At 30.9% G+C, this 27,596-nt stretch overlaps 1 protein-coding gene across 3 annotated transcripts in view; it reads right to left on the bottom strand.

The window, feature by feature from the left end:
- Positions 1-1,245: 1,245 nt before the first annotated feature.
- The window catches only part of LOC143056851 (uncharacterized), a 92,990-nt gene continuing 66,639 nt past the window's right edge, over positions 1,246-27,596 (bottom strand). Inside the window, exons 14-19 of one of the 3 annotated variants that reach the window (XM_076230027.1) lie at positions 25,502-27,167; positions 23,969-24,493; positions 16,896-16,916; positions 8,355-8,998; positions 3,996-5,017; positions 1,246-3,433 (exon numbers count right to left, since the gene is read on the bottom strand). In XM_076230027.1, the coding sequence (XP_076086142.1) occupies positions 3,394-3,433; positions 3,996-5,017; positions 8,355-8,998; positions 16,896-16,916; positions 23,969-24,493; positions 25,502-27,167 (3,918 nt within the window). In that variant the 3' untranslated portion in view covers positions 1,246-3,393. Of the gene's footprint in view, positions 3,434-3,995; positions 5,018-8,339; positions 8,999-16,895; positions 16,917-23,968; positions 24,494-25,501; positions 27,168-27,596 lie in introns of all 3 variants that reach the window. The other 2 variants (XM_076230019.1, XM_076230033.1) reach the window with 2 other exon arrangements.

A 27,596-nucleotide genomic window follows, 5' to 3' on the forward strand; every position in this document is an offset into this window, starting at 1 on the left:
CCAACAAAAACTAGGGGTGATCTCAGGTCCTCAGGAAGGGTAAGGAGATCCTGCTCCACATGTGGCACCCATCCTGTTGCTCATGTTATTTCGAACCTGGTAAGTATAGATTCTCAGGTTTTCTACACATTGATATCGTAAAATATCAGCTTTGAACCACAATGTGATCCTTTTTGGCGAGTGAGCGCAGGGAACGAGCTAAAATGTTTCACATTATGTCGAGCGGATGATATTTTATAATATCTATACGAAAAAAAAACAATTATCTGTTTATCATTCTATTACTGGTCCTTTCCCTCTTCCTAAGATAGTTTTATGCTTGACGAAAGCAAGCTTGATAATGTCTCCTCTCACAATGTGACGTCACTGATAATGTCTGGTCTCATTTTGAAGCATTGATACGAGAATTCAGAGCGACAGAGCAGGGTGATATAGGTGTAGGGAAGGACAATAAATGGTCTAATTCATAAGGTCACTTTCGTGAAAAGGGAACAAGATTGTAGTAACAACATATGGAACATATCTGATATCATCTGTGAATCTTCCCTTTAACATGTAGAACCTGGATTCTATTCCTGAATACATATCTATTTTATAGAACACCATTATTAATATGTCAAAGGTTAAAGTTCTCTTTTTGATATTGTTTTACATTCAGACCCTTTTTTTTTATAAACATTGAATTTATATTGTGTCATAAATCATTTCTTCAGTGTATAAAATTGAGAATGGAAATGGGGCATGTGTCAAAGAGACAACAACCTGACCAAAGAGCAGAAAATAGCCGAAAGCCACCAACGGGTCTTCAATACCGCAATGTTACTTTTTTTTGTCTTTTTAATCGAAATAAGTGTTTCTTGTTTCTCATTTTTTATATAGATTAGACATTTGGTTTTCCTGTTTGAATTGTTTAACAATTGTCATTTTTGAGGCCCTTTATAGCTTGCTATTAGGTGTGAGCCAAGGCTCCCTGTTGAAGGCCTTACTTTAACCTATAACAGTTTTGCTTTTACACATTATGACTTTGATGGAGAGTTGTCTCATTGGCACTCATACCACATCTTCTTATTCCTACATCCTCATGTAATGTTCTACATCTGAAAGTCTCATCAATTTTCTATTTGGCCACTGAGGAGTTGCACTTACAAGGTAGATGGACAGACAGATGGACAAAAAAACAAAACAGACAGCATGACTCCTATACACCTCCAAAACTATGTATGCAAAGGGTTAAATAAATAAATGTTTCAATATTAAGACTTTTATTTAATATAATTTGTAAGAATAACAGAAAATATAGATATGATATGTAAAATGTCAAACTTGCACTTCATATATAATTGGAATGTACAATAAAATCGGACATATACAAATGTTTACAAAACTGACCACTGGTCACCAGCACAGTCCCTTCCATAGTTAGTATATATGAAAATGACATTACTGATATTTCCCAATGTACCTGTTAGTATTAAACTTCTCTATAGAAAAATGAAAAAGAGATATTTCTGGAATTGTCAATATGTTACCTCGTTTAATTTCTGAAAAAAGGTAACAAAGGGATAAACGTGTTCATACTAGATAAAAGAAAAAAAGCTTCTCCCTTTAAATGATAATTCTTCCATGATGTTCTCATAGGGCATCATTCTCTCATTACCATGACAAACACTTAACAAAAAGGGAGGAAATTAATTAAGTATTTGATAATTTAAAAAGATGAGTTCCTCCATTTTTCTATTTTAAATAAACAGGTAATAACAAAATTTTTTATTCTCAGATTTCATTGATTTAAAATTTTAAATGAATACATCAACACATGTATAATATGTATATAATATTTTACCAGGATACATTAAAACATATAAACCAAGTTTTCATTAATTTTGTGTGTGTCATTTTTCCATAACAAAAAATTTTGAGCTCATAATTATCCTTAGTAATCCATGTTTTAATTGTGTTACTGGCCAATGTGTTTAGAATTTGAAATGAGTGGTACACTACAAGAAGATGTTGTGCAGTTACTAAATAAAGTGTTAACAGGTCATAGTCTACAACTATAAAATGTTGTACAGAACAATTTATTAGAAGTCATTAAATCAGGTTTTTAAAGATTTGAAGAAATAAAACATGGTACACTTAAGTAAGAGAAAAGAAACAAAATATTCAGCATTTGTAAAGGGGCATAACTCTAGAGAGGTAAAAAGAGATTTCAAAACCATCTAAATAACTGAAGATACATGAACACACATGGTTATACTGTAATTCATTTTCAAATTAATTTTGATTGACAGAAATTAACAAGCAAATCAGTTAATATTGTAGCTTCTGGATATATCTAGTTAATAACACACAATGGTTTAATATCACATTTGAAACACAATAAATTGCATTTGAACAAACATAAAATAAGGATTTATATAAAAAAAACAGCAAGAATATTTATATTTAAGAGCAAATGTAACTCTGTTTAATTAAGAGATTTAGAACATTTAGATTTCACATGAAATCATTCAATTTTTACTCATCGGTAAAATATACATCTAAAACAAATAATTTAATCTTAAATATGTCTACACATTTCAGATCATTTCATTCTCCATTTTAAATGAGGAAAATATTAATGATATATAGAACAAATTTCTTTATAAATATATCATTAACCCTCATAGAAAAGTTGGTTGTAATAAATCTTATTCAGTACTTCAACATACTGTGCCATTTAAGAAATTTAATAATTCTGATCAAAATAATTTGTACAAGACTTGTGCATAAAAATTCATAATTGATCCTGCATTGTATTTCTCTTGAATTTTATGATGAAAATTTATGCCATTTAGAAAATAATTTATTCTGATTATATATTTGATATGTACCTTTTTAAATCACAGTTTTTAATGTGTTGAACTCATGCAAAAAGTGGTAAAAAAATAAAAATATATAAGTTTCTTTTTAGAGTTATACATTATAAATCATAATACTTCACACAACTATGTAGATTTTAAATTATTAATTTAATTTTCATTTACATAGCACTTCTCATAATTAAAAAAATACTAGAATATACACTTTCAGAGTTATTTCAAATGTAGATTGATATGAATTTTGTATCATTAATCCTTTCTGTGAGTGATTTTAATGAAGGTAATGCTCATAATACAATATCATGATTATGGATTACTTCCCCTTGAATTGTTGAAGTTATGTCCCTTTTGTCACATTCATGTTCATCCATATAGACTATTGATGCTACAATTCATTAGAATTTTTGTCTGACTGCAATATATGTCAGAATGTTTACTAACAGACAATACCTGTCCTTGGATAACATTCAGTATTGTGAATTGTTTCTCTATTGTTTTAAAGCACCGTATATAATGTGTATTGCTAATAACTTCAGCTGTCTAAAATAACTCCACTACTCCTTCTTTGTGTCCTGCAATGAGAGAATAAAATATCAGTAAAAAATGTTATCTCCTACCATGAAGATGGAAAAAAAAGAAACATGTTGTTTTAATGTACTATAAGACAACAGTAAAGAGTTAATTTGTGCAATGTTTATGCATGTTGATTAAAATTTGTGGGTTTTGTTGTTTAAAAGCTGTCAATTGTCACCATTTGTGAATAGTCCAATATAGTTTTTAGTTTTTAGTTCATGGTGAATTTACAACTTTTTTCACTTTCCTCCATGCAGATACACATCCATGGTCCTGTAGAATGATTTCATTTAATTGTATGAAATCAGTAAAACTTTCTTCCATCCAGAGATTATTGGTGTACTATGAAAGCAGCACTACCAGGTACTTTCCATTGAACAAGCATGTTAAGGAAATATCTAAAGGACATAACCATAACAGATTATTTTATGACACCTTCATGTTGATCTAATATTTAAATATATAATGCATGCAATTATAATTGAACTGGGGGAGGAATTAAAAAGACTTTAACCATCTACATGTGTCAAAAATAAGTATGGTTCCCGAAACTATACTTACTTTAGCTCTTCCTCTCTTTCTCTCATTTCTCTTAGTTCCTTTTCTATTTTGGACTCTGCATGTTGCCGTGACTCCCGATATGAGAAAGCAGCACCACCAGTCTTTAATCGAAATTTAGGTTCCTCTTTACTTTGTTCGGGAGAAGTGATACTATTGTCTTTTGATTCAGTCTCTCCATTTTCTACAAGTGGTTTTGGAGAACCACCTTTATTTATAACGAAATTCCTTTTCACAGGTCCTGACATTTTTGTTGGTACTTCAGAGAATTTCATTGGAGTTTCGATATGTTCCTCAGAAGTTGTCATTATTTTACCTTCCTTTCTATACGTCATTTCTCTTTCCTTCTGTTTGGCTAATTCATTTTGAAGTCGTGAAGAGGCAAATTTCCTCATAGATGGTGCATCACTACTTGATGAATTATACCTCCCACTATAATGAACTTCCTCCTCTTCCGGCACATTGTCTCTTTCAACTATTTCTGGTTTAGAAGTATCAACTAATAATGGCAAACCTTTTTGTGATCTTAGTTCATTTTCCCTGTCTCTAGCTAGTCTTATCTCACGTTCAATAGGGGTTTCTTTTTTCACTGCTTGTTTTTTGGTGACTTTAACTTCTGATTCGTCCTGCACATTTTGTGGTGACTGACTAGATAAGAAGGAATTGAAAGACTGTTTTTGTATTGTTGGTGTTGGTGTTTTTTGTTGTTTCTGTGTAGTTGTTGTTTTCTGTACAATTGGGACTTCCTTTTCCTGAATTTTCGTTGTGTTTTTTGTGCTCTGATGAACAGTATTACGTTGTTTTTGCAAATCCTCCTCTCTTTCACGATGTTCTCTTAATTCTTTGGCGATAAGACTTTCCCCTTCATGTTGATATGTTGCTATAGCCTCTTCGTATGTGATGTCTTCGCCATTTGTTTGTGGTTCACCATTAGCATGTTGATGAGATACTTCCTCCTCTCGTTCACGCTGCAGTCGGATTTCCTTAGCAATTACGCTCTCATTTGCATCATTTTCTGAATCTTCCTACAATATAAAGTTTTTGTTAATCTTCAAGTTTTTAACTTTTCTTTTAGGTCACTTAACTTTAAAATACCCTGTTTATAAACAAAAGCGCCATTAAAAAATAAACAAAACTAAAATAATCTTTAAAGACAGCAACAACAAAAACAACTTCTTCAGTTTCTCTTTTTCTTTGTAAACTAAATGGCAGACAAGCCATTATTCACAATGCATTAGATGTTTGGAATTTATATATTAAGAAATAATGTCAATGGTAAATCTAGAATCTTTGAGGCAATGGCAGCGGAAGATAATTTGAGGAAGTAACTTCAGAAAAGGTCAGGCAATAAGGAGGAGGGATTATATAAAAGTATCTTGGTGCTAAAAAGTAGAGGGTATAAAAAAGTCTCTTCCCCTTTCCAACCACTTTTGAGAGTTCATTTGTGTAAAGTAAATTATACATTTTAGAATCATGAATCATAAGCAGAGCTCAGCTGTTCAAATAACACTGAACGTGTTCAATAAGTTTGTCTTGACAAGAAGAAATTAACTCACAAAATGATTTTTGAATTACCTTTTTGGATGATGTTCCAAATATTTTGTTACTCTCAAAAATAAGCATCGTTAAATAATACAATGTACCTGGAATCTTAGGGCCAGGTAACGAATAACTTTCCTGGACATGTGTAATATCGTCTTTTAAATGTATTAATCATTCACTGCAACAGCTTTTACAAATCAATAAAATATTATATTTGTGTTCATTCCTCCCTTTTACTTTAAAGGAATTTATTAAAAACGGCTGTGAATTTTGTTCTTCATATAAATAAGTTTTGTTTGTCATGATACATGGTTCTACCTAGATATAAGTCTCATTTGTCATCATATATTGTTCTACATAGGTTAAACTTTTGTTTGTCATAAGATATTTACCATGAGTCAATCATAGGACCGATGATATTCTAATGTCAAAATATTACAATTATCATACTAAATTCACAGAAATACTTCTAAAAATTGTTAAAAAATAGCCACTTCTTTAGGTTATGAAAATAAAAGATTCCCTGTGTATTATATGTATGTTTCCTTACTCAGAAGGAGAACTGTAACTTTGGGGGAAAGAGAAAATAAAAGATTTTCTGTGTATTACTTGTATGTTTCCTTACTCAGAAGGAGAACTGTAACTTTGGGGGAAAGAGAAAATAAAAGATTTTCTGTGTATTACTTGTATGTTTCCTTCATAAGAAGGTGTACTGTAATTTGGGGGAAAGTATGCTTTACAGCCACACTTATAAAACCTTCATAAAATTTAATTAAAAAGTACTGAAAGGTTTTCCATTTTAATCATTACTTTGTATAATGAAATATTCAAGTTAAACCATAAAAATTGAACTGACTATATTATTTTCTGCTGACAATAGTTGGAATTAAAAAAAAATTAAGTAGATTTTTATTAATTCAACCACGACTAACAATATATACATATGTATACATATTGAATACAGGAAATTCTTGGTACACTTCTTATCATAAAAGAATGAAATCTAATGCCTCAAAAAGCTTAAAAAATTCACTGATCTTTAAACAAGGCCAATACAATTAAAGAGACTAATTTTCAAAAGAAAGCCAAACAAAGGATATGCATTGCATAATGAATTGCTTTTCTTCATAGAGGTGTTTCAACAAGATTTTTTGGAATAGAGATTATTTTTTCAGCTGACTGTAGTAATTAACACCTGATAGTAAAACTTATTTTATAGATCTTTTGGTGCTAATTTATCATTAATATTTAAACAGTTGGTCTATATGTGTATTACACAAATCTATAGTTTAGGAAAATTTATATTCAGATTGTTGTTGGATTTCTTGTCTGATCATTAAATCCTTGTCTATGTACTTGACAAATCAATTAACTTTCTAGTTTTTCAATTTCCAGATTGAAAATTTAAACATAAATATGCCTTTAACAAAATGTAATGAACTGTGTTTTACAGATAAATATTCCGTTATATAACATGCCATTGTGACAAGTTGTGGTAAGAGAATGAAAAAAACAAAGAAGATCTGCACTTAGTTACATCGGTAACTCATTACATCCTGGACATTAATCAGCCGTCAATCAATCAATCAATTAACCCAGTACATCCTTATACATGTAAAATGTGTCAGAGATATCTTATAGTCACTATCAAGCTAGAGGACTAAAAACTCAGAACTTTCTCTTTTGAGAATGTGGATAACAAAAATGCATCTAAGTTATAACTTCTAGTTTTCCTTTTTTGGAAAGGTTAGAAGAGAAAGATGACCTTTCCAAGTTTCAATGTGATGTCAATATACCCAGAAACAAAACAATTCTAATAAATATTCCCCATCCCAGACATCTGACTGCCTTTCATTGTTTCCTTTATCGAAGTTTTGTATTAAATAGTAATATATCATTGATAACTTTTTAATAAAATTGTTAACTGAATATGGGTGGGTATTAGTGACATAATCTTCTTAAATATTTCTCTTACAAGGTACAGAAGAGGGAGTTTTACCTAATGATATAAATATATGGACCAGAATGCTAATGTTTAAATCCGGATATTTTGCAAGTGGTTCCAAGAGCAGATTTTTGACTGTGGGGCATGCCCTTATATCATAGGGTTATTGTTAACTTCAACATCATTTGGCTGAGGTGAAGAGTTATCTCAATGACAATCATATATCTTTTTAATTTTATACCATAAGTAAAAATCTTCCTAAAGTATTTATGATACAAAAGTTATGAGAGATTAATTGTATATACCCCTATAAATCTAGAGTCCACTTAAGCTGTAACACAGACAGGGATATAATATAAAGAAAGTTTCAATTAAAAATGATGTTTAAACCATAGTCATGACTAGATAAGAATCCATGCATAATATATAACCAAATGAAGCTTGAACTGGATAAGTCATTTATAAAAACTGGAATATCAGGCTATGAATCTGTTTTACTTGTATTCAAGTAAGCCTGGTGAAAGAATGATCGGTCTTCTCTTCAATTGTAAGAAATACACATGTTTATAGTTTCAAATCTAAGTCTTCTTTCAAGAACACAAAGGAACTAACTGTCTTACAATTCAAAGATAGATAAGTGTTCAACCAAATGCTTTAGTCAGTAAAATTAACGATACTTTAACAATGACAAAAATTTCTAAGATATCCTTTTCAGATGAGATTGTTTTAAGAAAATAATTGTTTCTGCAACCTTGACAAAAGATTAAGAATGATTGATGACCCTAAGCTGACTTTGATATGTCTTAGATGTAATATGATTTCACTAGATGTAGATTGATTGTAAGTTAACCAATACAAACCTCATATGTTCGTACTTTTAAGGCTTTTTCTCTCTCCTTATTTTCTAAGATTTCCTGTTGTATGATTGTCTCCCTTTTCTGAAGCTCAGACCCTCTGTCAGCTTCGGTCATTTCATGGTACATTGTCTGAAATTCTTTATTGTTATTGTTATTTTTCTTTTCAAAGTTTTGTTTCGATTCTGCTTGTCGTTTGATTAATTCCAATCTTTCCTCTTGTTCCTTACGTAACATCTCCTCACGCTCATTTGCAAGACGAATCTCTCTATCTATGGCACTTTCACTAGCATACTGGTCGACATCTGTGTCAGACATTCTGTCTGGTGATTCGGACCTTGGAGTTGTGATGGCAGGTTGTGGATCAGACTTGTAAGGTAACTTGACTTCCCAGCGTTTGGCTGGAGAGATGTTCTTTGCTGGAGGTTTGATAGGCTCGTTACTTGTTGATCTGCAGAAAGTTTCCCACTGTTTACGTGTGGATGACAAATCTGCAATCGACTCACGGTCAACAATTTCTGATGTGTCGGACTCGTCAACAATATTTTTACTGTATAAGTCAACTTTTTCTGGTTTTTCTTCCCAATTTATTCCATTAACTGATTTTGTGTTTTCACGCCATGAATTGGATGCTGTGTTAACTTCTATGGATGGATTACTGGGAGCTGAAAAGAAAAAGTTACCAGTAAGTAAAAAGGTGACAGAAGTAGTATATGATATACAGGCTATCAATATGTGATGACAAATACATGTACTTATTATCTACACAGTGATAAACCAAGCTAACCTGGAACTAACAGATAGATTGTATCTATTCAATTCATTACGTAACAATCAAGAATTTAATCAATTATCTAGAAATATTATTAGATAGATTATAAATATATATTTGATAATAACTGTAGAGATGAAAGCCACATATTAAACAAAAGGGTAGAATAATATTGATCTTGGATCTCAGTAAATAAACAAATATGTTCAGGTTTTATTCTCTTCCAACCCCAAAAAAACTTAAACATGTTCATAGATTCAGTCTCGAAGTTTGCCGTTATGATTTTTAAAATATATCATCAAATCAAATACAGTTACCAGACTATAAGAATCTATCTAGTTGTACATGCTGCCATGCTGCCATTTTTAATTGAATCAATTTCTATGAACTATGAAAATAAGACCTTACCTGACGTCCTGGTGTACATACAGACCAATGTGAACCTAATCAAGTATGCAGTACACACTAGATAGGATCAAACTTTAATATCAAAAGACATTGGTTCAATAGAGAAAACCTACCTTGATACAGGTGTAAATCCAGGTAATCAGACAGGTAAAAACATACCTGTATTACAAATTAGATATTGTCTACCTCCGCAGGGTTACATCTATCTAAATGAGATAGTGTCACTAGGCGGTATCTTTTACTTACAGATCCAAGATCTGTAATCCCGACATAAAAAATCTTATTTACCTGCATTGTTTGTACTAAATGGTCACATGACTTATTACGGCAGTAAATCTCACGATAATAAAAATCAAATATTTTATTCATGACTGAGAAAATTAAATAACATGCATAATAGATAAATATTTGTTGAGAGTAAATCTCTACCCAACCTACCTTGCCAAAGTACATACCCAGAATATTTTACCGTTTATAATTGACATACTCAAATTTGACAAAGTTCCGATCTATTGTCATACTTATGCCAAGTTATATTTGGATAATAGAATCCTATAACCTAAATTTTATGTTTCTTTTTAATCAGATAAAGTGCAATGCAAAATAAGGGACGACATCAAAAGTTCAATGAAGGATAAAAAACTTAATTCACATAGTTTTTTCACTGACCCCCACACCCCCCCTCTTAACTTAATTTGGGAAAAATTGATTGACCAATAGGGATATATGTAAAATCGATTTTAGATTAACAAAACTTGCAGCAATGTTGACCCCCCCCACCCCCAAACTATTTGATTTAAGTTTTTTATCCTACATCGATCTTTTGATGTCGTCCCTAAGTTAGGAAGACTATTGGAAGTGAAATCAATATTACCTGGTATACATATATACATTTACAACGTTTAGAATACCTCGAAAAATGAAACTAAACCTCTCATTTGTTAATCTTTAATTAAATACCCTATATCTATATTCAATATCTCCAACATTTTGTGTATAGAATTTGAAGAGAGAGATTAAATTTTGAATCTTTTCAAACTGTTTTAATTGTGACACATTCTGCAAGACAATTAAAATGTTACTGTAGATTAAAACTCTAAATATCAACTTTCCATAATCTATGAAGACAAATTCTTTATTACAGAAACAATCCTCTTTCCAATCCCCCCCCCCCTGCTCAAAGATAAATCAAAATAGCACCTCTTCTATTGCTGTCTGTGATCTTGCAAGTTGCTTGAAGGTCTACACTAAGAATCCCATTGGCCTTTTATAATATACAACATCTATCAGACAGAGGTGTACTCATTACAATCATTCTAGTCATTCATTTACTTTTTGTACTGGTAATTGAAACTAGATGTGTCAAAGCGACACAAATGGCCCCGTCCCAAAAGTTGAAAAACCTGCAATTTCAATAACACATGTGGACACAAACATGATGGTTGTCTCACATATCAAAAATCAGCTCAAAATCTGGAGGGGTATAGAAAAAAAATCCGTATAACTATGATTTTCAATAACTTATCTAAGCCTGTAATTTCAGCAAAAATTAGCGAAGCGGAACAAAACTTATACTTGATCTGTAACTCATCATGGTTAACTCACATATCTAAAATCAGCCCAATATCGGAAGACGTTTAGAAAAAAAGTCTGTATGACTGTGATTTTCAACAATTTCTAAAAGTCCAAAGTCTGTTATTTCGGCAAAAATTAGTGGAGCGGAACGAAACTTAAACTTGATCTGTAACTTATCATGGTTAATTCACATACCAAAAATCATCCCATGGTTAACTCACATACCAAAAATCATCCCAATATCTGAGGCGTTTTGAAAAAAACTCTGTATAATGGTTTGTTGGGGAATGACAGAATGACAGAATTATGGAATTTCGGAATATCGGGATATCAGAATTACAGAGTATCGGAATTACAGAATTTCCGACAAGGGTAAAACTATATGGCACCGACAACTTCGTTGAGGGGCCATAAAAATTCACAAAAACTATGAAAATAAGGTCAAGGCCAGATATCCCTATCAGATCCATTTATACCTTTCAAAGATTCTGAAGAAAACATACAGAGTACTTGATTTATAAACAACCTGTTCGAATGGTTTTACACTAGAAATTTTTGGGGCCCTTTATAGCTTGCTGTTCGGTGTGAGTAAAGGCTCTGTGTTTAAGGCTGTACCTTGACCTATAATGGTTTACTTTTATAAATTGTTATTTGGATGGAGAGTTGACTCATTGGCACTCATACCACATCTTCCTATATCTATCAGAAACTGACCTTAGGTCACCTAACCATGAGCCAACAAACGAAAAAAAAGAGGAGATGCAGCCTGGGCAGCAGGTCAGATTCTCTCTGGAAGATGGACATTTACACCTTGCAATTAGTCTATAGAGTCTAGACCAAATATATTTAAGCTATTATACATAGTAATCATCAATTTACCAAACTTATATTGTTATTTCTTTTAGTCACTGAATCGTGCAAAATAAGGCCATAAACATCCAAGAAATATCTATTCTGTTTGCAAATAAATGTTTTGAGGAAATGTTAACATTTACATATGCATTCTAAAAACACTTTATGTGTAGGCTAGAACAAATATGGAATAAAATGAAGTACTAAAATATACCAGAAATATACGATAATGTGAACAGTCATCGTAAAATGTATGGTTTTATTTCATATATCATCAGTTAAAAGTCTGTATTTAATGTTTTATTGTTTAAACATTATCTATGTATTTACGATACCATCAAACATTTTGTTTTATTGTACGGAGATGAAAAATGATGTACTATAAAATGTCTTTAAGGATTATATAAAAATATATATAATGAATAATTAAATGTTTTTACTTAATTGGTAGAAAATAGATACAGAACAGCAATAATACATATGAACAAAGTTTTTGTTGTTAGCTGAAGGCAAAAAGATGTCAAATGTTGCACGATACAACAATTATAATAATAGTTAAAAGCAAGGGACTTAAAAACAGACCAGGCATTTTTTAACCTTATTTATAAAACAACAATATCAAATCAGCTGATGGCAACATCTAATTAAACACCCACATAACAAACAAAAATTGGTAACTTTTAACCAGAACATGAAAAATCTTTTTTCCAAGAATACTGAAAATGATTTTATATCTTACCCCCATCCTCTGGCACTAACTTCAGAATAATAACGGCACTTGACGAGTAGATCGGAAAATCACAATCATCCATTTTCTTATTAATTTCAGTCCAAATATTCAAAGAAATCATCGAGTGATATTCTCAGCCATGACATACTCCATGTTACAAATTAGCTGATGGAATATATTGAAACTATATAGACATTAAATTATCTAGGTACGAGTGGTCACCTATAAACTAAACTCAAAGATGGAATTACAATCAATAATGGAAGCTAGTTTCCTTAGGTATGGTCCCTCTTTAGAATATGATGACCCTACTGAATTAAGATAACATTGAGATAGATGACGACAGGTGCTTCCCTTGTCCCTATCAATACATCCTGAACATATATCACCTGTAACTTACTCCTTGTCCCTATCAATACATCCTGAACATATATCACCTGTAACTTACTCCTTGTAGGCTGACCAAACCCTCATGTTAAATTCTTTTTCGGACATAAAACGTCATGTTTAGCCCAAAGATAAAACTTGTCTTCCTATCAATATGCTTCAGAGGACAATGTCACTCATAATTTTTCATATCACAAATATATGATTATTTACTGTAGGTGTTTTACATATGCCTCTTAAAAAATATGTGAAACAGGGAAGAATTGATGCCCCCTTTTCCCTTGATTTTTTTGTCAATAAAATAGTGACAAATCAGACACACCCCTTTTTCTAGATTTCAGGTAAGTATTATTTAATCTTAATAATACTTGTTAATATAATTTAAGTTTGAAGGATATTTTCACAGAAACATTACAGCAGGAACTATATTTTGTATCCTGTATTAAACACAGGTGACTGAATTTGAACAAACTCCAGTTTTCTTGAGCTTGAAACCTGATACAGAATCAACTGCATCAGATATCATTGGAATTCTATACAAAGTAAATTTTGCAGGTTTTATTTGTGATTTTCTTGCCCATATGATTTCACATTTCTAACAGTTAAACTCAAAATATTCAAACAAGTAAACAATCAATGATATTTTAAATATTTAAAAGAATTTCTCAAGTGTTAACTAAACAAAAGTTGGTAATACTCATATAGTATTCCTTTTCTTACCATTTAAGTCACCACACACTAAACATATCAGAGCTTTTAATCTTGTTTAAATGCAGACCAAATATGTAAACATTTTAATGAAAGAGCATACCAATGAAAAAAGAAAGACTTAAAATATTATCTGATAAACTGGCTATAGTGTATAATAGCCATACAAAATTACATATTTAGTAGAGATATTTGACAATAGGAAAACAAGGGGACATAAGTCTACTCAACAAAGATCTAATGATATAAAAGATGCTTTATCAGGAACCAAGCAAGCAAAAATTTCAGTATCCCAGGACCCAAATGTAAAATGATGATAAAAGTTTACATAATTCTTTTGATGTTTTCAAAAAGACTTCAGTCATTTATAGAACAGGATAAGCTAAGGTTGAATAAACATGCACAAATTACTTGTGAAAAGAACATCAAAAACTGTTTAAAATTGACTTAAATACCCTGGTATGATTCATAAACAAATTTAATGAGGTACATCTGCTGCACACATAAACAAGGTTTTCATGGCTTAATTTAAACACTTTAAAACCCACAGCAACTAAAAATCATAACTTAAATGATCACCAAAAAGACAAAATTGGCCTATGCATCTTTTCAACAAGAGTTAAAGACATTTTATAATTGATTGATTGATTGTTGTTTGCTTAACATACAGTGGCAAAGATATATGACATGTATGCTACAAATATAACAAGCTCAAAGAAGAAATGTGACTCAACAGCAAGCTAAACTGTTACCAAGCAAGCAACCTCTTTACGTAATCAGTTAACGACAGGTTCTTCTAAAGGTTACAAATGATCCTTAAATTTTCCTGTTTATATGATTCTATAGAAATTAATCTTCTTATTTAAAATAAACCACAAAAACCGATGTTCAAATTATTTTCTTCATTCCTGTACATCATGAAAAAGTAATTGAGATATCTTAGACACTAAACTATGGGCTGAGGCGTGGACATCTCGGTGTTTGTTCTTTTAAGTAAGATTTGCACAATTATGTTAGACAACATACCAATTTTCCTGTTTTAGATGTAGAAGATACAATTTAAAGCTGATTTTACAATAAAAACTGTATCACTTAATAGTCTTGACTGATTTTAGATTATTATAACAAGTGCAGAATCAAACCTCCACATTGGAGACAGAAGAATGTCACTGATAAAATATATAAAAAGAATATGTCAGAATGTTCGAGTTAAATTATAAAAATATCAGAACATTAATTAAAAGAGTTGTACCTCTAGTTGTTAAAAGACAGATTTTTTTAGCTATACTTTTTAGTGTTTTTCCGAACTTAAAACTCCCATTGTAACTTTGAAAAACAGATTTACAACAAAAAGCAATATTCAAAATTATTAGTAAGTAAATCAAAGAAACAGTTGTACCAAGATTAAAAATGTAGAAAATCTTAGTATTTAGAAAATATTGAAACCCTTGTTATCAGTTACTTTATAATTATGACCATTATCAATGATATTGATGTCAATACTGAAGTGCTGACTACTGGGCTGCAAGTGTGTGCTAGTTATGCTTCTGTTTATCTTTTATACCTTAATTTTAGCTGAAAGAGTACTTTACGTTTAATTGTAACCATTTACAGCTTACATATAAATCCAGATAAACAGCATATAACTTAATGTATCATAGAATGCTTTAAAAACTAAGGAATAATCCAGATAAACAGCATATAACTTAATGTATCATAGAATGCTTTAAAAACTAAGGAATATTTTACTCCCAGGGAACATTAGGAATGATAATTGGAAAAATACTTTAATATTGTTTACCTGGACGGGAAAATGTGTTATAAAACATTGTTATATCCCAAATTATCTCAGCCTGGTCCACATTGAGAGATGGTCTTGGTATAATTTGTGTTTTTATGGTTTATTATTAGTAATCAATATAATATGTTTCATCAATTCTATATGTTGTAACCCCCAGATGTTGTTCTGTCAACCTAATAATCAATTTCTTAAATAAATGGAGGCAAAAAATATTGAAATATTATTTAAAATTGATGTGCTTAACATGTCTTATTGATGAGCATGTTTTGTACCGTAAGGATAGAAATCTATTTTAGATATAGATGATCAAGTATTGGTAAAATGTTGGTCAAGGTATTGTGTTTTATCATTAGAATTAGCATAGAAGTGTAATTAACCTCGTGCTTAATGGTTATATCAGAGAATATTGATAAAGCAGGCCTTAAATCTGAATTAATTTGTCACAAACATGGTCATACATATACAGCACTAAATCACTTATAGCCAATGTTAGAATTTGTATTAATAAAACAACTTAAACAGAAAACAAAACCAAACAATTAAATAAGAAAGTTTTTGCCCTTAAATATGTTTCTTCCCTGGGTTTCAGTGATATGGACGATTTAGAGCTCGACATACAGTCTGGACACCTGTTTATTGTTGAAGACTGTATGTTTGTTGTTCTTGATGTTTTAAATTTAGGTCACAGTAACCCAAATGTTTAAAAAAGAGTTATAATATGAGAAAGATGTGGAGGTAACTCACTCAGAATATCTTAAAGAACATAACCAAGGTTGTTCAAGTTACATAAGAGAACATTTTGTGGTTTTGAGATAAGACAGGTAGACATCTATACTCCATGAAAATCATTCATAATTCATATGACTCAATGTTTTGGTTTTGAACAAAGCTTAACTGATGAAATATAATTGATAAATCGCTATGGATTATTTGAAAGCTGACTTAAATGCAAGCAAAGTAAATACAATCATGATCGGCATATAACTCTCTTTTTACTCTGAAGATACAAAGTTTATCAGTTTCTGAGATGCAAGCCAAGTTATCATGTTCAAGAAATTCCAAGGGATTATTTTCACATTAAAAAAAGGAGCACAAACATATACCTTTTGGTTCTTTACATTGCATATATAATTAGGTAATGGGCATCTGTATTTTTGAATCAGTGCAGTGTTTTTGCAATTTCTCAGTACATATATATACAAAATGTATGTATATGTAATGTACTTGCTAAAGCTTGTATTATTAAAGCAAAGAGGCATATGTAGAGTGATGCTGGGATGCTGGTACTACTAAGGCAGTAAGATAAGCAGAGACAATAGAATATCTTACTTAAATTGTTGCTGTCTTCTTCTGAAAAATATTACACTTGTATGAGCTATATAAAGTTATCTTCTTTTAACTGATGTGTAAAAATTTGTGATCATTTCCCAAATGAGCTATATTTTTTCCCCAATGATCAGCAGTAAATTATCTTATAAGGGTATATCAAACTTATAATTACTTCACAACTATGGAAGTCATTATCTGTTCAACATTAGGCCAAATTATATCCGTAACTATTTAATATTTAAAAGCACATCTGTCAGAAAATTACTGTGTACATGCAAAATTCTACTTAGTTTATACATATATAGATCTTTTAGTACATGTTTAGAATAAACTTCTGGTAATTAGATTATAGATATGTGACTAAGTAAATTACATTGGATAATCCTTAATTCATAGTTAAACATAGGCAACATGACACAGATTTATATTAACAAATGCATTGGTCCTTTTAGTGCTAATATTTTCTCCCTTCAGTCTTACTTATATACAGCTAACTTAGCTTGATTGAACAAGATAGATAAATTAAATTTTGAGCTTATTTAATAGTGCAGTTTATTGAACAAATGCTTGAATATCATTGAATCCAAAAACCGTAGATCAAAACTTAGAAAATATTTGAAAAACACAGAAAGGAATTTTTTTAAGAATTGAAAAGAACATGCTAATGCTTTAACACTAAGGCTTCTGGGTACTTTCTGTTATATTTTCTCATTTATAGGAGTGTGAAGTGAAATAAACATCTTAAGATCATCAGAATCCAAGTTTATTTTAGCATTATTGATAATTAAATCAGAAATCCTTAAATCAAGCTTTGATGAAACAATTGAAGCTCAATACTTATCCAATAATAAATATTGAGGGGTGAAGAAGAGGTCATAATTAGATACTTTAATCCTTCAAAATTTGATAACCAAAAGATGAAAGGCAGTTATCTGCATAGTAATTTTCCTAATTCAGTGAAATAGTATTGTTCAAACTTGCTTAATTCTTTGTTCTTCATTTTTCAAAAAGCATACAACTTTATTTAGCAATGAAATTAAATGAAAGGACCAGTACAGTATTCCTAATTCTAGTCTCTCAATCATTTTACATGTGCATCAAGTTCATAACTCAAGTCAAATTAATTGTCGGTATCTATTCTAAATATTTTGTTGTAAAATAAAGAGAATTTCTCATAGACCCACGTATGATTCTAATCACACATAGACCCACCCTTTGATTTCTATTCACACACCCAAACTCCTACGTGTTTATACAAAATACAAATTTATTTACAAAAGTAGAGCTATTGATCATCAACATGGAAGTTATAAAACTAAATCAATACTCAGATTATGTAATGCAATTTCAAGCTACAGGTGAAATAATATCTGATAAAAGTAAAAATTTGTAAAATCTACATTAAGATAACTTCTCACCTGAAGTTTGTACGCGGTATATCCTAACCATGTCGAAAAAAACACACCTCCAAAATTATTTCAAAATTTTGTCACCATTTCAAGTACCCGTCAAACCAGTGATAAACAGAATTCTTATCAATTTAGTTCAAAGTGCTATGTGTATCTGCACCCCCATCCAATACCTCGCTTCAAATATTTGGCAGGTAAATCGTCCAATTATGTGACTAAACCGTTATTATCTTTCCACTATCACGCGACGGGTAGATTGGCTGCTAATCAATGTCTACACAATTCCATATATGTTCATTTAAAATTATCACCATTTTTAATTGTTTTGTAACGGTTATTTCCTCTTTTCACTTTCCTTTTTTAAAATAATTTCCTTTTTTAAAATCTTACCTTTAATTTTTAAATCTTTTGGAATACACCTGCTTTCTTCTATCTATTGCTCAGATTCTATATATAGAATATTGTGATGAATGCAGGGATATTCCAAGGTATTGAAATAAGTGGTTGAATCATACGATTATGTTGCCAAAGTCTTGGTAGGTGTGAATGAAATCCAGAGATCACTGGACATTAAGCAAGAAATAAGAAGAGTAACAACATAGACCAAGATCCAGCAGGGTTGATTTGTAGACAAAATAAATAATCTTAGTTGGAAGATGTATCTTTCTGGCAATATCTATACTTCACTAAAAGATTTTTGTCTTTAGTACAAAACAGAATTCATAATGTGAAATTTTGTCAACAGAAACTTGTCAAGAAATTGATTGAGAATATTAATTGATCATGTTGCACATCCAAACACCTCCCCCCAAACAATGGAGATTCAAAACTGGTAAGAAATCTATCTCAGAAAAGAGTGACAAAAAAGAAAAAGAACAAAAATATCTATCACAGAAATGAATGGCAAAAAACAGAAACCAAAACAAAGAAAAGAAAAGGAGGGACAAAAAAAAGACCCAAGTTTTATAACTTCTACAATATTTAATGAATTCTCGGTCAAGTATGGTTAGACATGTATCTGAATATATTAGTAAATTTGCATGTCATTGGCAGGTATGATATAAGGAAGTCCACCTTACTGCACTGTTAAGTAAGGTAGAGATGAGGCCCAGAATATAGCTATCTAACCAGTGTGATAGGATTGACATTGCCCTAGTGCAATGGTATCCACCAAAAAGACAGTATTACAATGTCAATTAAAACTGCAGATGAGCAAAAAACAGTTATTCAAGGTTAAGAAATATAAAACAATGTCCTCTGCTATGGTAAATCTAAATGACTAACATATCAGATGTAAAAGAGTAAATAAATCAAATGGTATGACATAAACTAATGATGAAGACCGACTTATGTTCTAGCTTTTAACCACATGTTCTATTTTCTATAATATATAGCACTTTTTACTTTGTAGTCTTATGATGGAAGCTTGACACCTTGAATTACTGCAGAGTTTGGTCTCTTTATGTTTAATTCAGTTTTGTACTTTGCCTTTCTTAGACATAGTTTTAAATTGACCAATCACCTTTTCTCTATATAAACAGTTTTTAAAAAATAAAAATTCATTTAGAACTGACAAACATTGGATAATTATAAATAAGATTTCAGACAACCATCAAACCTTAGGATGCTTTGAATGAATTTGACAAAAAAGTCTGATAAAAGTTTGAAAAAGCAACATAAAATTTATCTATATAGCGGAATGTAAAGGTGATGCCTTTACAAAATAATCTACAATTGTTACATGAGTGGTATTCTAACATCTAGTATTCACTTCAATCAGACCTATAGAATGCAGTTTTATAAAGCATCATTACACATCCATTACAACTACTGTTCAACATGCGACAGAGTCATTATAACAATTATTTTTACCAATAGAAATATAATAAAATTATCATACTAAAGTTTTTAAATATCATATTTACAAACCTTTCAATTAGATTTCTGTATTTGCCACAACACAACAAATTCTTTTCTTTCAAAATGCATAAAACCTTTACTTCACAATTGACTGAGCAGGTACAAAGCTAACACAGAGCATATTATTTTCCCACCCGTTAATCGCTACACAAACTCACCAATACTACTTGTTTACCTGTTGTGTCCACCATTAAAATAAGTTACAGAGATTTTTTTTTTATGTAAATAATGAAAGCTATTTTCACCTAATTACAAAGGGAAATTTAAACAATTACTGGCTTGAGGGGAATACCATACTATAATCATACTAAATCTCTAGTTAAACCTACCTTACTTGTTTTATGTTGTTTTTTCCTAGGAATCTTTTTAGATGATTATTATACAAGATATTGTAGTTGAGTCCACTTATAATTTGTGATAATGATCTATAAATTATAGCTCTGACTCATTTAAATTACTATACAACTTTATTTAATTAAATCTTTGTTCAATTTTACAATAAATTTCATCGAATTAAATTAAACAATTAATTGCTGGTTTTAAATATCTTTATCTAATATATGACCGATTTCAATCAAAGTCATTATTTTTTGTTATTCTTAGTTTATCAACTTTTCAAATAACCTTAATTTCAGTTTTTCATTCAAAGTATTATTTCATTCAAATAAAATCCATGCATGATTCTTGGAAAGCTAGAGTACTTAATGACTACCACAGGCACAGAATGTATACAATAAAAGGAATTATTAGGTTGTATTTTTAAAAATCATGTAATCTGAGAAGCACACCTTCCAAACTTCTGAGTTTTCTCTGAATGTTGCCAATATTTTCTAGACTTATTACATATTTATGGTTAGTTTTTATAGCTAAAATTGAGAATGGAAATGGGGAATGTGTCAAAGAGACAACAACCCGACCATAGAAAAAAACACAACAGCAGAAGGTCACCAATAGGTCTTCAATGTAGCGAGAAAAATTAAGAAATTTACTCCAAGAAGTAAACGTAGTAAGAGAATGAATTAAGAAAGCTACTCCAAGAAGTAAATGTAGTAAGAGAATGAATTAAGAAAGCTACTCCAAGAAGTAAACGTAGTAAGAGAATGAATTAAGAAAGCTACTCCAAGAAGTAAATGTAGTAAGAGAATGAATTAAGAAAGCTACTCCAAGAAGTAAATGTAGTAAGAGAATGAATTAAGAAAGCTACTCCAAGAAGTAAATGTAGTAAGAGAGTGAATTAAGAAAGCTACTCCAAGAAGTAAATGTAGTAAGAGAATGAATTAAGAAAGCTACTCCAAGAAGTAAATGTAGTAAGAGAATGAATTAAGAAAGTTACTCCAAGAAGTAAACGTAGTAAGAGAATGAATTAAGAAAGTTACTCCAAAAAGCTGCTCCAAGAAGTAAATGTAGTAAGAGAATGAATTAAGAAAGCTACTCCAAGAAGTAAATATAGTAAGAGAATGAATTAAGAAAGCTACTCCAAGAAGTAAATGTAGAAAGAGAATGAATTAAGAAAGCTACTCCAAGAAGTAAATGTAGTAAGAAAATGAATTAAGAAAGTTACTCCAAGAAGTAAACGTAGTAAGAGAATGAATTAAGAAAGCTACTCCAAGAAGTAAACGTAGTAAGAGAATGAATTAAGAAAGCTACTCCAAGAAGTAAACGTAGTAAGAGAATGAATTAAGAAAGCTACTCCAAGAAGTAAACGTAGTAAGAGAATGAATTAAGAAAGCTACTCCAAGAAGTAAATGTAGTAAAAGAATGAATTAAGAAAGCTACTCCAAGAAGTAAATGTAGTAAGAGAATGAATTAAGAAAGCTACTCCAAGAAGTAAATGTAGTAAGAGAATGAATTAAGAAAGTTACTCCAAGAAGTAAATGTAGTAAGAGAATGAATTTAGAAAGTTACTCCAAGAAGTAAATGTAGTAAGAGAATGAATTAAGAAAGCTACTCCAAGAAGCAAATGTAGTAAGAGAATGAATTAAGAAAGCTACTCCAAGAAGTAAATGTAGTAAGAGAATGAATTAAGAAAGCTACTCCAAGAAGTAAATGTAGTAAGAGAATGAATTAAGAAAGTTACTCCAAGAAGTAAATGTAGTAAGAGAATGAATTAAGAAAGTTACTCCAAGAAGTAAATGTAGTAAGAGAATGAATTAAGAAAGTTACTCCAAGAAGTAAATGTAGTAAGAGAATGAATTAAGAAAGCTACTCCAAGAAGTAAATGTAGTAAGAGAAAGTTACTCCAAGAAGTAAATGTAGTAAGAGAATGAATTTAGACAAAACAAAAGAGACCAACAAAATTCAAATTAAATTTAAAATAAATAATGAAGATAATTTACAAAGGCAGATGTTAAAAGTTTTTATCTTGCTTTGAAATATCTATGGAACTTTTAAATCATGGAAATATGTTCAGTTTTTACATTAACAAGACTTTTAAAAGTTTTAGAAAGAGATTTCTCCCTTTACTGTTCCAAGATGTTAGTTACTTAGTATAGTGTCAAATGGTCATTTAACTTACCACACTTTTTACAATTGTTCATGTTGATCAAATTCATATGAAGCAGTTTTAACTTTCTACACCTACTACCATACTGGTTGACCATTTTGGACAAAAACAAGGTTACTGTTTAATAACTGATGTTAAATTTTGTTTATATTTGAAAAATACAGATCTTTTTTAACTTGTCTGAACAAATTCATGAAAATAAACAATAAGTTAATTAATGATTAGACCAGCTATGTTAATCTCATTTTAATCCTTTTAGCCTTAATTGGTATTGTATTCTCACTTTATTCATTTATTCTACATTCCTATTTAAATGTTTTAATTTAACATAAAATCAGGTAAGATTCAGAAATTTGCATGTTTTTGTTTGTTGGAGATATAAAAAGGATAAAAAAAACTTCACAATTTTCCCCTTCCAATTATCTGAGTAATTTAATCATTTGTCAACAGAGTTATGTAATCATGTGACAGGTAAATATTATGTCATTTTAAATATTCTGGAGTATAAAAGTTCACTTAGAATACTTATTTCAAGTACAGTGTGTTACCAGAATTGTTCAAAAAAGTAACTAATGTGTAGTTTGAAACTTTCAACAGATAAATGATTCAAGTCACATCCAAACATACATTTGTATTTCATATTAAGTGAAGTGTGACTTTCAAGGAACAACTAATCATTTAAATTTCCATAAATCCCCCTTTTAATTCTCTTTAAAAAATCAAACAGATTGAAAGAAAAATAACATTAAGTAAAACATGATATTTATTACCTTTTGGTTTAGATCATATTAACTTGATAAATGTTCCATTGATTTTCATGTTATTTTTTTCTGTTGAAAATTTGCTGCTTCACACTATCACTATGTAATATTCAAATAAATTATGTATAAAATAAAACCAACCAATAAATCAGTTGGAAGAACACCAATTTTACAGAACTCACCTTGTATTATCCTTTTTGACTTTGCCCTGTCGTCAAACAATACTAGAGTTACAACTGTCAGAGTTACAAGGAAATACGATAACCCCAAGCCAGAGTGAAGTTTTTACACTTTTTTAGCTGATATAACATAATTATATGTTATATATTACACCTATCAAATCAATTAGCACCTGACAGGTAAGTTTACAGGTGTACATATTTGAATAATCAAGGGTAAGGGAAATAACTCTAAATTCTATTGCAAACAAATTATTAAGCTATAGAGTTATTTCCCTTTGATCATAAGCTTTACATTTACCTTCTTCATCACTCCAACCAACATTCTTCCTCTTGACAGTACTATTTTGAATGACAGCTTTCCTCTGGGCATCAACCTCCTGTATATGGGCATCAGACATCTCTTTGGTGTTGGCTCGGATGTGAATTTTAGGAGGTTCGTTTATACTGCTGGAGAATTTGTTAGATTTAGCCATAAAGGATGAGGCGTCTCTGTTCACAGGTGGTGATGTCATAGATTGTGGTTTCCTTGGTGATGATTCAGGTGGTGACATAGATCCTGGGTCTGATTCTACAAATTCTGTGTGTACTTCTCTGATGGTTTCCTTGACAACAAAGCCATCTGGGAAATCATCCAGCGTACTGCTAAGACTGAACTGGTTCGAGTTGTCTAGGTCATTTGAATGCATGCTTGATGCCATGTCCTCGAATGCTGAGTCTGTCTGTGATTCTGGGCTCCGTAATGAGGTAGTGCTGTATGATATCAAGTGGATCTCATGGTCCTCATCATCAAGTGTGGTAGGTAAGGTCCCAGTTTCTCCATCACCTAGTAACAAACAAACATGTCAAAAAAAGTTCAGATAGCTGCATGATGTTTGAATATTTGCTGAGTTGAGTATTTTTTTTGTTTCAAATAAACAACTAATGGTGTCATAATAACTGTAAAATTTAGAATGTTCAAGAAAAGCTTAAATTGATAGTTTGTTTAAGTTTTTCATGACATTTTTTACTTCGTATGATTTAGAGCTTAACATCTTTTATAGAATATCAATAAAGACTGCATGTAGACTCGGGTTGTCTGGTCCATTTTTTCATAGTTCAAATTTCATTTTCACCTTATGTTTTTCCACACATTTTTCGCTAAACATAACATATATATATCTGTAATTGATGCTTCTCTAAATAGCTATTTTTGAGTATAATTCAGACAAATATGTAACTAAATCCACAAAGAATAAGTAATGGACTATAAAACTCCAGGCTGAGTTCTATATTTTCTCAGAATGTTTATGTATGTATTGTTATATTGAACATTGGTGAAATAATTTGCAGAAATGTTTTACAACTGTTGCACTTGTCTGTTGCTGATATTGATCACATTTATATTGATACTTTAGTGTAAATTGATCCATGCATGTAAAACTAATACTATGGCTTAAAATAACTGTCAGATGACAAATAGTATTGGTAACATCTTGTCTGATAAGTGGTTGCTTCATATTTCAAAAGAAACAAACAATACTTTTTACATTTTACCTGTCTCTTAGTACAGACTATATGTTACATTGATTTATTGCACTATGGTATGTCCTCTACAATTCAAGTTTTGTAAGTTATTGAAAGGATATAAAGATGAAATCATAATACTGGTGTTTTATTTCTAGATCAGGCTTTAGAGATATGATTGGATGTTCTTGTCTTTTTTTTCTACTTGTATTTTTTTTTGCTTATAGTCATTTCAAGTTTTCTTTCTTTATGAAGAAATGATTGGGTGTTTCAATTTATAGTTTATAGTTTTGTTTATTATCCCTTTAGGGCATATTTCTACACTAACCTGGTGTAAATAATCCTATTTTCTCTTCCTCCATTTCAGAAAGATCAGAGTCTACCTCCTCTAACTCCTTAGTTTTAGCCTCTAACTGAAGATCATTCAAATAAACATCCATGTCAGTTAGAGCTTCAGCAGGTGGAGGACTTTTACTGATTCCAAAGAAATCATCACGTAACTCTGCTACCTTCTGGCTGTGTGGTGAGATTACTTCATCTCTAGTAGATGGAGCCTCACTTTGAACTTGTGATGATGACTGTATCTCTACCATTTCTTCCTCTACCTCAGCAGTCTCCATCATAGCTATGCTAGTATCCTGTTTAAACTGTATGTCAGGTTTTCTGACTTCAATCTTCCTGGACAGTACTGGTGTAGGGGGTGGGATATCAGGGAGGAAAGGTGGCGTGCTATCTGGTAGAGGTGGAGGAACCGATTCCAATGATGTCAGTGATGTCAGAGAAATGGTGTCAGCTAAATGGTCTGGCAGACTTTTCTCTGACTGTGTTACAATAATGTCACCATAACCTTCATTGAAGTCAACTAAATTGTCTGTTATGTAGTCTCCCTGAGAAGTATTTACACCTGAATAAGTTTCTCTCACAACAATATCTGCTTTAGATGATTCAATCACTTTTTCCTTCTTCAAAATTCCTTTAATGTTTCTATCATTTTGTGTATCACTCACAACCTCAAAATATTTAACCTTCTTAGAATCAGAATTTCTATCAGTGGTACCTAATTCTGTGCTGACTGTATCTGGATTAACAATTTGTACTTGTCTAAATGAATAAGTCCCGCTTTCTGCAATAAGCGACTCTTCTTCTATAAGTTTTCCTTCCTGTTGAGTAATTTGATTATTGTGTATCTTTACCCGGGCCTCTTTGTCCTCTGATGAAATGTTATCACCTTGATCTGATACAATCTCACTAACTTTTGTTTTATCTAAAATATCTTCTGAAACTTTGTTAGTATTTAAGTCCTCTGTTTTTACAGGGACTGTTGGTTGTGGGGCTTCTTTCTTCTTTCTTGGAGGTCGGTTAGGTTTACCAGGAGCAGACGATGTCTTAGATGTAGTCTCCACTGAGATTAAAGGTTCTTTACTTGATTGATCAGGTTTATTTAAAATGTCTGGCTGAGTTTCTCTTGGTGAGTTCACTTGAGAGACAATCTGAGTATGCTCAATCTGAGATTCTCTTGGTGTATTGATAGGAGACTCAGATTTTACAGCTAACTCAATCAGAGGCTCTACTGGAGTAGATGAGTCAGGAGATTTCTTTGTTTCATTGACTGCTGGTGGTTGAGGGGCAGGAGATTTTGGTCTTTCAGAAGTCTGGTTTTTACCAGGAGGCTGAGGTGCTCGAGTTTTCTTCAAGGATTCACTTTTTGTGACCGGTTTTGGAATGTGACTTTCAGCCGACTTCAATGACCTTCTTTGAGGTTTTTCTATTTTAGTCTTTATTTCCGTGTCATAAGAATGATCAATAGTGTATGAGCCCCTTTTTGATTTCCTTTCCTTGAAATCAGAATCGTCTTTTTCAATCACATAGCTACGTCTTTTTGCAACATAATCTTTATCAGTAGAACTCTTTGTCCGCCTTGCAAATCTACTTTTTTCTTTCTGTTCCTCTTCTTCTTTTTCCTTTTTGCGTGCTAAATAATCTGATGGATTTCTCTGAAAATAAAAAAATATAAAAATAAGTCTTCAATACCAGACTAGTAATTCTAAGGATTTCTCTGAAAATAGTAAAAAAAACAACTCTTAATAAATAACCTACCTGTAAAAAAAAACCTAAATATGCAGAGATTAATTGCTTTAGTATGAATGGTAATGCTGTAGATGGATTTTTCACAAAAATAAATTTTGTTTCTACATCTGTATTTTTCTTTTTGGAGGAATCAAGTGTTGGTTAGGTTTAAATGGTGGTGACAAATAGTTTTGTTAATTTCTGTCATCCATAAATATGATTAAATATATATGAAACTACATTCTTTATGTGAAGGCTACATATTCATTTTGACTTAACACAGAAATATAGCTTCATAATGACTTTTGAAAATTGCATATTGATATCAGTTACACTTTTTCAAAGATTCATCAGAA

The sequence above is a fragment of the Mytilus galloprovincialis genome, chromosome 1 (assembly GCF_965363235.1).
Source record: "Mytilus galloprovincialis chromosome 1, xbMytGall1.hap1.1, whole genome shotgun sequence".
Lineage (NCBI taxonomy): Eukaryota > Metazoa > Mollusca > Bivalvia > Mytilida > Mytilidae > Mytilus > Mytilus galloprovincialis.